Raw genomic sequence first — 14,988 nt, 5'->3', positions numbered from 1 at the left:
TTATGACTTTCATACAAGAAGACAATCCATATATTATTTGTATGATAATATTACTCCTACTTATGGACACTGAGTAAACCTTAAGCATTTATTGTTCTGTTGTTCCTGGCCCACAGGATTAATATTTTTGGTAGACACAAACTGCAACTGTGGGCCTGTTTATTCCAAACTCTAAGTCCATCGGTATATTTTTACTTTAAGAGAGAAAATTAAGACGACCACAGCACCGGCTGAAACACACAAGATATTCTCCCATTTTAAGTGGAAGCGAAAACATGAAACAACACATCAGCTTGAAGCTCCAGACAGGTTGGGCCTGGCTTGCAGGGTTCATCAGGTACTTAAAAGACATGTGGTACATCACCAAAATATAGAAAAAATATTTTGGGTATGCCCCACTAGTTAACACACTAAGGAGTCAGCCAGGACTGCTGTGGCTATGGCAATGCAGAGCTACCAGTCCTATCCCTCTGTCTGCCTGCCCGCAGAGAGGCAGGCTTCAGGGCAGGAATTCCTACAAAGGAGAGAAAGACAAGGTATCTGAGGGTTCAGATGTTACACAGAAGAGGGAGAAAGCAAGCAGGAAGACAGAAAAGATGGGTTTTGGTGAAACAGGAAGGGATATCAGAAGGAAAACCAGGGTAAAAAGATGCTGATGGCTAAAAGCAGCCTGGTGTTCATAGTATGAAGCCACTACAGGACTACCCACTCATTTGACTTCCTCAGCCCTTGACCAGGCAATAACAAATTTAAAATGCTTTGTGCTGGTGCTATAATACGAAACCATCCTTGTGCAGTTTCTGAAAACATTTCAGTAGATTAGTAGCTGCTTCATATTAAATTTAAAGTATCTGATCTTATTTATGTTGTTCTGGGTCCACAAGGACATTAGTTCTAAGAAAATCAGTTTGTGTTATTAGTAATAAAAGAAATGAAACCAAATATATCAAGTAGGTAGCCTTCTCAAGAATACAAAGGATCCTTATTGGGACCCACTTCAGCTTGCAAAAATGACATGTTTGCATTTTAGCCAAGGTCAGAACTGTTAAAAAATAGAGCCGTATAGATGCAATCTGCAGTAATTTAACTGGCATCAGTCGTTATGCAAAATTCTGTTCCAAACCAAGGAAGTTTAGTAGGGCTACTATTTCATTATCAACAATGATTTTTTTTAGGATGCTGAAGTTTAAAAAGAAAAATAAACCAAACCAAACCACAACCACACAACAAACACCCCACAAAGCCCAACATCTTGCATTTGGTTAGCTTTACTAAATTCGTCTTGTCTATCCTTCCCCTCCCGTGCCCAAAGAACAGCTTCAATTTACTCTGTGCTCAACTTTAGATATTATAATCTACTTTATGCTATGCATTGTTGCTTCCCGGATTCAGCTGAAAAACACCGTGTCAGAATGATGTTAGAAATTTCTTAGAAGCCAATAAAAGCCTAGAAATGCAGATATAGAGCTGAAAATCCAGGATGACACTCATACTTAACTGTGGAGTCTCCTTCAAAATGACAACTCCAAAAGAAATGGGGAGTGGATAAGGCAGATCACAGGAAGCGGATCAGAAAGCATGGCTTAAATTCGAGTTTGCGTACTTCTAGATTTACACCTGGACCTGATCTGATCTCAAGCATAAAACTCCTTAAATATTTGAAGAAGCTGTTGCAATTGAATTTCCTCTTAGAGAGAGAAGGTCTGTGGAGATACTAACCGCAGATGCAAGACCCAGTACTTCTCAATTCTAATGCTCATTTTGGCAATTGCTATTCCTTGTAGCTAATTTAACAGTATTTCTTGTTCTAAGATTACAAGTGAATTGAGCAATGTGAAAGTAAAAGCACAGAATATGTGCTAATTATTATTCCGCTATCTTTTAACAACATACTGGAATGTTAATAGGAGAGAGAATAATTCTAACAATGTTTTAAAAAAAAAAACCTCTTCGTAATTATGCAAATTTCCTGTAGTTACGGCTTGGCAGATCAAAGAACCTTAAAATGAATTAGATAAGGACAGCCATATGTGCCTTTTTATTTTACTCTTTGCATGAATATTGCATACATGAAAGATACCATAATTCAGAACTAAAGACCTGCAGAATTAGGCAGATCAGAAGTAGAACGGTGGACATTTCTTCAAGTACTGTAGGATTTACTTTAGCCCAGGGCTGGAAGGATAACTTAAGGTGACTGGATAGTTTGGTTTCACTGCTCCAGACAATAACTCTTCCCCTGCTGAGACCAGCGGTAAAGACAACAAATAGCATCAGATGACTTGAAAAAAAATAATTGAATGGTGCGCATCGTTTTCATTAGAAAAAGAACCATGTTGTTATTCATGTTACTTCTTAGGAAAGAGATGAATTATTTTAAAAATATGAAAATATGATTACAAACAACCAGATTATCTCATTATTGCTTTAATACAAGTAAAAGCTTCATATATGGATTGTTCCATGATACTGTATAAGGAATGCAAATAAGTTGGTGAAAATTAGTTTTAAAATAGTATGTTGATACCATGCTTTTAAAAGCTTAATGTGTAAAAGATGTTTTGTAAGTTTATATATGGCCCAAAAAAGCCATGTGGGTTTGGTATTGCCCACCAGTACACACATATAAAAGTGTTGCTTGAGGTATTTCTTGATAGTCAAATAGAATATGATTCTGATGTAACAGGCTGTTTTTCAAGATAATAACCTGTAGGGCAGTTATTCTACTTAGAAGAACATTCACTGAATTTTACAGGTAGGACTTGTAAAAGAAGTAAGTTTAGCTACAAACTTAATATAATAGCTTCAGAAAATGTGACCTTGAAAAGTTCTTGCAGGAATTATACAGACTCAAAAAAAAAAAATCTATTAACATATTACAGTTGAGAAACTGATCAAAGACAGTATTATAAAGTTCCCTGTAGCAATACTGCTAGGGTCATAAATGCACTTGGAATTCATTACTGCTATTTCATAATGCCAAAACAGAAAAGGAAATTCATCATGATTGGACTCTGTTAGGTTTTTATTATTGTAAATATGGTAGCAGTGAAGATGAATGGTACTATAGGAGTATTAAATCATATTTGATAGCTGTTTCCTAGAGGAAATTGTAAAAACATTGCATTTCTAAAAGCACTGCCCCACCCCCCCAAAAAAAAACCCCAAACCAACCAAACCCTAAAGATAATGTTTGAGAAGTAGTGTATTTGTTTTTGTTCTTAGAAGAGAGAACCAGAAAAATAAAATTAAGAAAATTATACGTGAAATAAGGCCAAATTTTAAGCTAGCTTTATTCCTCACAGATATAAGGAATTCGTAAGCTACGTGCATTCTTCTATGGCACAGAGGTCTATAGTTGGAAGAACATCTTTATTTTGCCACTGAGTTATTTTATAAGCCTGCTTAAATAGTAAGGGCCAAAGGGTCAAACATACACAAAACAAATCCATCTAAACTTGTATTTCCTCAAAGTGGGGTTTAGAATCAGTTTATACTGCTGTGAATTAACCTTTTAATAGATATTCTGCACTTAAGATCCCAGAAACCCATTATTTTGTCACCTTCTGGTTAAAATTATGTCAATTTATAAAAATCAAATTTATTTTAAAATGCAGCATGTAATTTATCATCCAGATATGCTAAATTTCCGTCCTCTACAGTTACTATTTATGATATCCCAAATAAAATACTTTTAAGAATCTAATAACATAGATTCTACTGTCTGTTAGACACAATTTTTTAAAAGTATATTTTGTATGAGTTCACTTAAAATATCAGATTTCTAAGTCTGAGACTGTGTAAATTACAAATAAGTAGCAAGAGTTAAAATATTCTCTGACTACACAAACATTGAATCTAAATGGGCATAATCAGATCTAAGCAAAGTTTTTGTTGTAGGTTTTTTTGATTTCTAACCATTTTATAGCACTTCCATAAAGAAGAAAAAAAAAAATAGGGTCAGTTTGATGCTTTTACCGATGTGCTTCTTTTCTTACACAAAAAACGTCTTTTTTGTTACTTAGGCAAACAGAGTTATTTGTCGGTAGTCCTGATTATCTCATTGTAAGATTACGTGTAGGTATGGAGGAGGCAGGTACATGTCACATGGCCAAAGGAACTCCGAAACTGTGTTTTCATTAAGTTGTTTTATATTCACATGGGTGCACCAAATGTAGGCAGGCCTGCATTAAGTGCCAGTGAGCCCGAAGGAATAAATACATTCCACTGCTTTAAACTTCATTTAGATGTGTGTTCACCCAATGAATGCACTCAACTAACTTTTAGTGCAGGCTGGAAAGAAATTTTGTAACATAGAAATTACAGTTATTTCTAGTAACTCTCACAGCAGCTCTCAAGAAGAGGCTTCACCAATAAGTCCATATTGCAAGAAGATGGCCCCCAAGAGTACAGAGCCGCAGTCATCAACTGCAAGTAGTTTAGTTAACCGCGGAAGGAGAGATTAGTAGACTCCACTCTTTATGACGCAAATTTGTGAAAATAAGAGTTGTTTTTTACTCTTTACTAAGATATGAAGTGCATTCCAAACTGTTTATACTTTTGTTGTTTTGAAAAACAAGTACTCATCTGTCTTTTAAAAAAAGAATAGGTACAGCAAAATTCCTTGTATTTAACAGTATAGGTCTTACTGGTATCTTATCGGAAACTCAACTCTAAAGCCAACATGCAACATGGAAGCAAAAATAGGACAAAACCAAAGATACCTGGTCATCGAGAAGAACAGGACAGAAAAGGCACTCCAATGTGGATTAAAGTAATATGGATAACACAGTAGGAATCCCTAGAAACTTGTCCTGAGGCAAAATGCCTTCTAAAACGGGATAGAAGCTGTGAAACTAAGCATATCTGTATTTGTATGAATATGAATCCAGCACATCTTTGCATGCCAGCCCTGCTTCCTGTATGGAACCAGCAACATCTTTTAGCCTTATCTTTTATTTCTCCACCAACCCTCCACAGCACACTAAGCTTTTTTCTGCTATGCTCCTACGTTACTGCTTGGGCAAGAACATCTCAGGCTATGGCTAACTGCAGCTGTACGCGTGCTGACCATACGGCCAGCCTGAGGACAAAACTAGACCAAATAACCATTGATCTCTAACTGCAGTCTTTTCCTCATGTAGAATTTTGTCTCCTACCAAACTGCTGATTTTTACAGAACTGGTAGAGTTTTATTTGAGGCATGTATGCTCCAGCTAAAATTGACTTGAGTAAGCTAGTGGATTCAAAAGTTATTAGGGACCACAAATAGACAAAGGCAGCTTACTGAGGTAACTTTCCCATCCACGGGAATCCAGGCTTTTGAGGGACAAGGAGAAAGGTGCTGTGTAGGCCTTTACAGTATTGTCTGATATGGTTGCCAAGACAGGCTGTACCGTGACTTGGCTCTGACAAAGCTTGCAAGCCTTCATCTTGGTAATTAGTAATAATGAGATATGCCAGTTGTTACCCATCCAGCACTGGCTGCCTAAGGGCATGGGTCAGATAGTCTAACAGAGTGTAATGTAACTACAAATCTCTAAAGCCATCACGGGGTTCAGTGTTTCTGACTAAATATGTAAGCTCTTCTTAAATTTAGCTTATGAAGAAGACCTTCAGAGCGATGAAGCTGAGTGTGCAACTGGCACAATTAGTTTGTTAAAATGAATTTGTGCAACAATTAGAAAAAATATTTTGCATTTTCGTGATAACATTAATTATTAGTTTGTTTAAAAATGTAGGGTAATACTTGCAAGCTTTCAAACCCATATTTAAGCATGTACGAATACAGAAGTGCTACAGAATATCAGGATATGTTTTTGCAGCTATCTGGTTCTTATTTCAGAACATCTTCTTTCTCTTTATTTTTTCTAGGGTGGAATTAACAGTCCTGAGCGCAGGATTCAAGGTGAGAGCATTATTGTTGATTTAGGACCTTAAAGGTGTCAGCACTTACTCCCCTAAATTATTGCTGATATTTAAATTAGTGTTATGCAGAATACAGTTTTCCCCAGTGAACTATGGAAAACTTTTTTTTTTTAAATCTGAGTTTAATCTGAAGTAAGACTTGAGTGACAGGTGCAGCCAACTGCCACCATTGGGAAAGAGTCAGAATGGCACAACTTAGAGATGTGCATACTCTGATCACGTTTTGCCTAAGCAAGAAGCAAGTCCGTTATGGTGGCGAGATTAACGGTTGTCAGACAAACAGAGCACTTAGTACAGTCACCTGTGTCTTCTAGGAGCCACTAGTACAGACCTAGGAAGGCAGCATAAGCCTCAGGATATTCTAACACTAGGCACTGCTTGGACCATGGTCTAATGGATTATTCTTTTTTTGTCTACTTTGTTTTTGGACTCATGTAAACTGTGGCATCTGCAACATCTCAGGCGATTAAACTTCTAGTTAAGCTAAAAGTTGGACGAAGCGCTGCTTCTTCCCATTTCTTTTGACCCTGTTACCTAATGATTCTTTGATTCTTTGTACTTCTTGTATTATGGAGCCATTCCCTCGCTATCTTTCTTATGCAACTCAGGATTTTATAGATGCCTGTTAGCCTGCCAGATGTAGTGAACAACTCCAGAAAAATACATGCTGTTGTTACTGAGTATTACTTTCATCCTTGTGGCTGCAAGATTCTATTTAGGTATTTCAAGGCCACTGTTGTTCTTAATACATAATTGCTAAGGAACTGGTAGATAAAGTAAATCATTAGAAGCTTATGCCCTCTCCCAAACTGAGAATATTGTACCCAACGATTTTTCAGATTGGGCAAGATATAGCCAACTGTTCAAGCCCAATTTGCATGGGACAGAAGAAAAGAAAAAAGAATGCAGTTGTAATGTTCGTAATAAAGAAGCAATCTGTAAAGAAAGAAGAGAAAGTTAGGGGGTTTTGGCCTTGTTAACTGAAGACAGTATTCAAAACCAGTCCCATTTCACTCTGTAAACTTCTTTCCAACTCGTCAGGTTGCTGAGAAGTATATGCAGACAGAGCATGCCATGCATATACTTGTTATGAGGTTACCTTACCTGACCCATTTTTCAGGTATCCATTTGCATCTACAGTAGTGTACATGATGTAAGGACCAGGCTGATTAACGCCGAAAGGCTACAATGCGGGGGAGGAAAAAGCAGGCAAAATTTTAGGAACAGACAAAGCTATAGTAATAAAGCAGTAAACCAAAGAAATTGTTTCTTTGGTTTCTAGATTAATGATTTCATTTTGGCATAGATAGTTTCAAAATATTGCAACTGTTTTGTCATAGCATTATGTGGAAATTGATTTTCAAAATAAGGCTAATCAATTGGCAGAACCCATTTGGTATTTTCTGAGAGAATGCACTATACTGATGGTCTTTCTGAATTGAAAAATACTACAAAAATTCAAAATTTTGTTATCATTATTTAGCAATGTTTTATTTAATTCATGAAAGTAGTTGAATAGTTACTCCTTGATATCTATTTTAAGCAAATTCTCTTGAGGGAGAAAATGTACTTAAACATCAAAGTACAGTTATGGGGAAAAAAATTAAATAAAGAAATAAATTTTAAAAAAAAATAATCAAAGGGAGTTGCGGATTACTGAGTGATGAACCGTAACAAACGCACCCTGTACAAAGCATCTTACACAAAGTAAGAAGGGAAGGAAACAATGATCTGCACTGCTGGGGAAGGAAGAGGAGGGGGGACAACTGTAAGAATAGATTTAAAAGAAAGTTTTCCTTTTTTTTGAAATGCTGAATTCAAGCTGATATCAGGGCATCCACTAAAAATCCATCAGATCTTTAGTGCTTCAATGATCTTTTCAAAACCTCTCTTTAGTTTTGTAATTAAGCTATCAAACTCCCGTATTATTTTATATCAGAAATTAAACCCCATGTCTTAAGACAGGCTTGAAGAAAAAGCTGGTCCCAGCTGAAGCAGTTTGTGTATTTTCAAGTCAAAATTAAATTTCATATTTTTGCAGAGCAAAAAAGTACTAATGCTAGCTTTGGTTCCTCTAAATTCCTCTTTTAGGCCAACTTTCATTGTGAACACTGCTAAATAATGCGCTAATTGAAAGCTTGGTGGGCAAGTTGCATGGTCCCTGGAGATGACTAAAATAATTGAAATAATAGAAATCAGCACATGTATATGTGGCTATCTGCAGAATCATCAGAACTAAGTATATTTCCTTCCCGTCTGTCCTTCATTGTACCCACTTACTGTATTCTAGTCTGGAAGTGGCTATATGGCTGATGATGGGATTATGTCCCATAATCCGTTCTGCCTGGCCTTTCTGACTGCCCCGAACAAGACCTGGCAAACTACCCAGTCTGGGCATCCAGCTGTATTACACAAGTTGTTCTTGTATCTGTTATATCCCAGCCCCCACGATGCTGGGTAACAAAGCTCACTGCACCATCAGTCAACTGGTTTCATCTCTGCGCAGGCAGCTGGCGAAAGGTACGGGTCTCAAGTATGCAGGCCTTGTCATGGTTTGGATCACCCATTCTTCCAATCAACAACCATCTTAATATGTGGAGAGGTTTTGGTATAATTAGACCTCAGCTTTGAAGCTAAATAATGCAAGTTATAGTTACACTTACCGTTATTTTCCGAGGACAGTCATTAGAACAGAGGCCACTGAGAACTGCAAAAACAAAAAGTGAGCTTGTAGTGTTTATGCTAACAAGCTATTTTACAAGCACCACCTCTGAAATCTGTTAGAGTATAGTAATAGTGTCAGGTATTCATTAAAACACATAAAGAAAATAAATGTCTTCCAATTGACTTATGTTAACGTATAAAAAATTTCCTACTTTGTTGGAAGTATACCCTTTGAAGAAATTAATTGGCTAGTCACTGTTTTATCATACCTCATTGGTTAACCAGCTTCAAAAGGAGAGACGTGTCAGTTAAAACAAATTCAAAATTAAAACATTTTTGAAATAGCGGACTGTACGTTTTATTAAATGTTCTTCATTTCTAATAATTTAAAAATATTGGCAGAGATTCAGCTTTACTCTTTTAACTGGTAAAAAGGTAAGTAAAGGGATAGTTTTTTATCTTGATTTAAAGCAATTCACGAAAGCTGTAACAAACAGAAATCCCATTACCTATTTATTCCATGAATTCAAAAGTATTATAAGCAGATGTGTATAATGCTACTTAATACCTAAAACCTGTGGCAGTTGTTCAATTACTTGTTTGAAGCTTATTAGTTTCAAAAATCAGTTAAATTACAGAAATATCTGTTTAACACTTATTTATAATCAACGAAATGACGGACAATGAAAGCCATCTGTTCTACAACCTAGAACATCCTGTCACATTGAGCATTAGAATATCAGTAGTAAAATGCCTTTAAAACAAACAACAGAAAACACACACAGAAAGCTAAGGTGTCATTCTGATGCAGCATTTGATTTCAAATGACAACAGTGTGGTTGAGCAGCAGCCCAATAATGGCTATGAGCGGGGAAGAGGATACAGACCAGGCAGTATTGAAGCTGAACAAAACCATAATTTCTGTGAGTTATGGTATCCCAGAGCAAGCGTGGCAGACAGCAAAAATTAAGATTTGGACCAGATTTGAGGGCAGTTCATCCTACCCACTGGGATTTCTTTTTTTAAAGCTTTTTCTGTCTACTTTAAGGCTCCATGGAGTTTTGTGTACAAAACGTTTGGGGACAGTGAAATACTAAAAAGTGCATATAAAATGTTCATAGTGTAATAGTCCGATTAGAAATCATTCCCTACTGGAGTCAGAAATAGCACTGTTCTAGTGAAGGAACATTTCTAGTATTTTGTGTGCAAGTCATGACTTCCAAGTTACCATCCTTTGCTTGCGATTTAAAACCGTTGAAATTTCTAAACACAGAAAAAAAAAAATCTATTATTTTTATACAGTCAAAAACAATTAAAAATCTGGACAGGTAAGGTAAGGAAGGTGTGGCAAAGCAGAATTTTAAGACTGTGTGTATTTACAAATAGACTTCTAAAGCTACAAGCTTCTTTTATATGTTATACATGAGTGTGTATGCAAGTGGAACCAACTCTTCCTATTTTGATGCAAAACGGCACACTGCAATTTGCTGTTCAATTTCACTACTGGAACAAATAATCTGACCAAGTACATCTGACATCAGTTATAATGAGCAAAACTTTCTCATTGTCCATATGCCAAAGAAGGAACACAATGCATTTATTGCTGTACTAACTTGCGCAAAGCACGTTAGTTAGAAATATTCTCCCCTGTACCACTGTAAAAATATTTTTAGACTACTCATTAATTCCCATTTCCACGGGTTTCTATGCAAAAATACTGACACCCTAAAAGGGTGCTAAAAAAAGGCTTGCTCCAGTTTTTAAGATAGATTTACAGAATGAATCAAAAAGCACGTTGCAAATTACTCTTTTCCCCATTAAAATATCACACAATTATAATTATAACATGGCTTTGTGAAGCACAAGATTTTTCTAGAGGATTTTCTGCATGCTTGTGTGAATTAAACTAAGCATATACATTATTATTTAAGAAGCTTCCATCAACATGACAAATCATTATAGGGTATTACGATGAGAATAAAGCTCAGGCTAAGGAGAAGGTAATAAATGCACCAGCCCGCAGTAGCAGCTGCAGTTCTGTTTATCTTATGGTGCGCAGAATGTGTGCTTTAGAAGGATTAGATACATTTAAATAACATGAAGGCAAATACAATTTTTGAAGGTGAACCTCTAGTTGTTCCTGTTTACCTTTGTCCTCATAAGCTCACGTACAGCCTCATTTTTTAAAATGAGGCTCAAAAAAAAAAAATCAAGGAAGACAGACAAGCAATGAGTTCAAAGCTCAACACCTTTGCAGTCTGGAAGAACATGGCAGGACACGCAATTACTCTCAATTACAAATATCATAATCTAACTCTAGCCTTTTAAACCAGGGCTCTAATTAATTCACACACCCTTGCTATGTTCATTGCCATTCTACGCTTTTACGGTAAGATGCGTTTTGTGCCGTGTAATGCTTTTCATCTGAAAACACCGAACTGACTCACACACGGAAACAAACTGGCTCGCAGAATAGATCACGCAGCGTAAGCAAAATATACACCATGCCAGTCGTCACCGAAATGAAAGCAGCCCATTTTGCACTAGATTCTGCATCGTTTCCAGACGATACAGAGAAGACCTCCAAGTCAAGTAGGCTTGATATGACAGAGGTACAGCAAGAAAAGACAGAAGTCCCTGTTGGAAAGAAAATACTGCAACCACTCAGGGCACAAATGAAAATAAGCGCGCTTGGCTATTGTTTCCTGCCTAGGTTTCTGAAAATAGGCAAGATAAAAAGGCAGTCGTGGTCAAACAAGGCATGTTCCTTCAAGTCAATATTACTGTAATTTCTTCTGGGTCTTTTCTGTCTCACTATGGCATACATATTTATATGTGCAAGCATAATTAAGTTTTTCCTCAAATTAGTGAGTTATGAGCTAATCTTCCTCCAAATTTTAAATAGCATCACATATTAAAAATAATAATCTAAGCTGAATGATAGATATGTGTAGATCTGATGCCATTTTTATATAGACAACATTATGTTATGTGAGGAGGTAAGTGAAGGTACTGAACAAAGCATTCACAGAAAGGGCCTCAAATTCAGCTAGTCCGACCCTTTCCCTCAAAAACCAATTAAATATACTATGTAATTTCTTAACCTAATTGTCAGGACCTCTAATGTTGGTAACTCTGCAGCTTCTCCAGGAACTTACATTAGTATTTCACAACTCATTATATAGGAAATTATTCTTACTATTTACTCTTCATAGTTTTTTACTTTATGTTGTATCCTGCATGGACACACAGAACACTCTTCCTCCATTGTTACGCCATCAGTATGGACTGAAGACATGGATCTTCCTTACATTTCTCTTTTAGGTTGAATAACGTGGTTCCATGTGCTTTTTCCCTGCAGATCATATTTTTAGACACTTGATAATTCTTGGTTTTCCTTCAGAAGCCAGATGAGAAATGAGTTCTTAAAGACGTAGTATCTGTCTTAGGAATTTTGCTAACATACAGAAGGAAAGATCCAGGATGAGAGGAAAGATTTAGCCTGCCTCTAGAGTGAAATAAGACATGCATTCTTGTAAGAAAAAAAAAAACAAACAAAAAGCACACTCAGGAGATGATGAACACTTATTTAAGGGTCATTGTGGTCAATGCTGAATCTCTTCAATCACTAATATTTTCCACACTCTTGTTTTTTCTTTTCTATTATTATCATACACGAAGCATCACCATAATATTATCATATACAGAGGCTCAAATATTCACTTTCCTCTCAAGGTCCCATTTCAACTTGATTATACAGTGATAACTTACCAATAACTTTAACAAAATAGGCATCTGCTTCAAAGTTATTTTTTAATGTATGGATAGCGAAGTCCTTGTTGGAGTAGCCTTTGCTTAGCACAATGATATCCAAGATTCCCTAAAGGAAAAAAAAAGGTTTACATTAGAATGCTGATTTACTCTGCATAACATCTAAATTTAGCAAACAAATCCCCTTAGAGATACAAAGAAAAAAAATAGAGTGTGCGAAGCAAAGTTTACATCTTTGCTACTAATTTTAATATCTTTCAAATCTTATTAATCATCTGTGGTGACTCAGGACAGAGTGCTCCATCCACAGGTAACCAGGACAACGCATGTGGTCCATGGCTTGCTTCTTGCCATTGAAGCGGGCAGCTCAAATGGAGCATACGGAGGACCAGCGAAGTCCTGGCAGCAATGGGCTGCTGCTGTCTGCTCACCTTCCAGGGAGCATCTCAAGAGTGAATTTCCCAGGCTGAAGGCCCTGCCTGCCACGTGCTGCAGCGCCAGCATTTCTACAAAGCAGTCTGCCAAGGGCACACAGAGAGATACAGCAATGCAGAAAGAGAGATGCTGTTTGCTGTAGTAAAGAGTTGAACTTACATCTTCGTATATGTCAAAGAAGGTTGCTACCACTGCATCCTTGATTTGATTTAGATCCGAGAGCTCCCAAAAAACTTTAAACATACGACGTACACTCTTGCAGCTTACGTTATTGCATGGGACATTTTCTAGTAAAAATGCTTGTTGATTGCTGTAAAACATACATATATAGATCAACTTATTTACTATAAAGAGTCTAATTAATAGAGATTACAAAAATATTGCCATTAAATAATTTAAGTCTGCTGAAGTTGAGTATAATAATACAAAGCTAGGAGCCACTGGATACTTTAAAATCCATAAGCATTTATGTTAGCTTTACAGACAGAATTACCACCATTATGTCATGCCTGACTTAAACCAATGAATACACTAGATAAATGGATCCAAGTCAGCAGGAATCATTTCATTAACCATGCACTCAAAAGACTGAACACATTCTTGCTTTTTTCTGAAAAAAGGACAAGTGCACTTATCTACCATTTTCCTTAATCTCTGCATGGTCCTTCAGCTTAAACATTACTTAAAAAATGTCAGTGCTTTTTCATTATTTTATGACAATCTATTCCCACCCCAGCTCCATTAATAAATTTTCTTACCTGTTGCATGATGTTTTAAATAAATTTAAGATTAAACCAAATCTCTATTGGTATTTTTCCATTGTTTCAAAGCAAAATAGAAAACACAAACCCCAAGCTGCTAGCACAATAAAAATAGGACAAGACGAAGCAAATTGGACATTTGCTGACATATAACAAACACAGACAGAAAGACAGGCTATTAGGCTGAAACAAGAAACAAACAAACAAGCCAGAGTACCAGGTCTGGTATAGCAAAGTCTCCCTTCTAAAGAATTTATCTGTTACATGGCCATTGGTCGGTGGGAGACACAAGGATCCTATGTGCGCGCTGGTGACTACTAGAGTGATCTGCTGCCTCTGATACTGTAGCATTGCCACTCTCACTGGAACCGTGAAAACCTTCAGACTTCACCGACTGGGAGTCTGACTCTTTGGCAGGTCGGTATCCTGGGAAGCCGCTCAAATCCATCCCTGCCTTGGCAATGGGAACAGATGAAGTTTCTTCCTCTCTTTCTGGGGGCAGAGCCAGGAGATAGATAGAGCAGACTATGTTCTGTAAAGCTAGCTGAGTGTGTCAGAGCCCAGGGCAATAACCAAAACCACTTCTTCTTTATGACCTTGAACATACTGCTGTTTCAAAGGGTGACAACAAGGGGTTTATCTGTATCCTAACGGCATCCAGTGCCTCCGGCATGCAGTCACACACATGCACGCACACAAGCATTTCTCCTTCGGAAGGCTTTTATTTTTCTTTGTTTCTATGGTATATTTCAAATAATTTGCTACTCATAAGAATCATATTGCAGAACATTCATATATCTGCTCCATCCATTTCAGAAAGAGTAAGAGAAGGGCAAAACATTTACCCTGAGAAAAAACATCATTCTGACACCAAAGTAAATCAGTTTCCTCGTCTGTTGCCAAGTTAATATTTCAGAACCCGCAATTGTAGGATTTTGTTCTCTGTAAGATGTGTCAAAACCTTATAATCACATTTCTTGAGCTTCTGTGAAAAATACCCAAATTAGGCCTTTATTTTTCTGCCATATGGCTGCATTTGAAGCTTAATATGAACAACGCACTTTTTACTATTTCACTGTTAGAAGCATGAGTATATTGAATTAATGTCCAGCCAAAATGAAATGAGGTGATCTGCAATATTTAAGATACTGTATTATCTATATCTGAGAACTCATAATCATAACTTGAAATTGTTAAGTGCTCATATTCATTTAATGTATCACACAAGTATCCTATCAGATTAACCAACTGTAAGGTAAGGTGACAACCTGAGCTAAGCAAATTGTTTCAATTTCTCTTTTTCATCATCTTGACATACTGAACTAGCATATCATCCTTAACGTGCCACTTGCAGCACTTTTAATATTTAGGTATTCACACCAATGTGTACACAGTGGCACCTAACTAGTGTACTGCCTGCAAAACTTTA

The 14,988-nt window shown here is 36.7% G+C and overlaps 1 protein-coding gene across 1 annotated transcript in view; it reads right to left on the bottom strand.

Moving 5' to 3' along the window:
- Positions 1–14,988, bottom strand: part of ITFG1 (integrin alpha FG-GAP repeat containing 1) — an 86,009-nt gene that overhangs the window by 14,826 nt on the left and 56,195 nt on the right. Inside the window, exons 11-14 of the mRNA XM_063334437.1 lie at positions 12,958–13,108; positions 12,364–12,472; positions 8,592–8,635; positions 7,033–7,111 (exon numbers count right to left, since the gene is read on the bottom strand). Coding sequence (XP_063190507.1) covers positions 7,033–7,111; positions 8,592–8,635; positions 12,364–12,472; positions 12,958–13,108 — 383 coding nt within the window. The remainder of the gene's footprint in view (positions 1–7,032; positions 7,112–8,591; positions 8,636–12,363; positions 12,473–12,957; positions 13,109–14,988) is intronic.

This window comes from Chroicocephalus ridibundus, chromosome 4, assembly GCF_963924245.1.
Source record: "Chroicocephalus ridibundus chromosome 4, bChrRid1.1, whole genome shotgun sequence".
Taxonomy (NCBI): domain Eukaryota; kingdom Metazoa; phylum Chordata; class Aves; order Charadriiformes; family Laridae; genus Chroicocephalus; species Chroicocephalus ridibundus.
The sequence above is the reverse complement of the archived record's forward strand: the minus strand, read 5'-3'. Positions and strand labels throughout refer to the sequence as shown.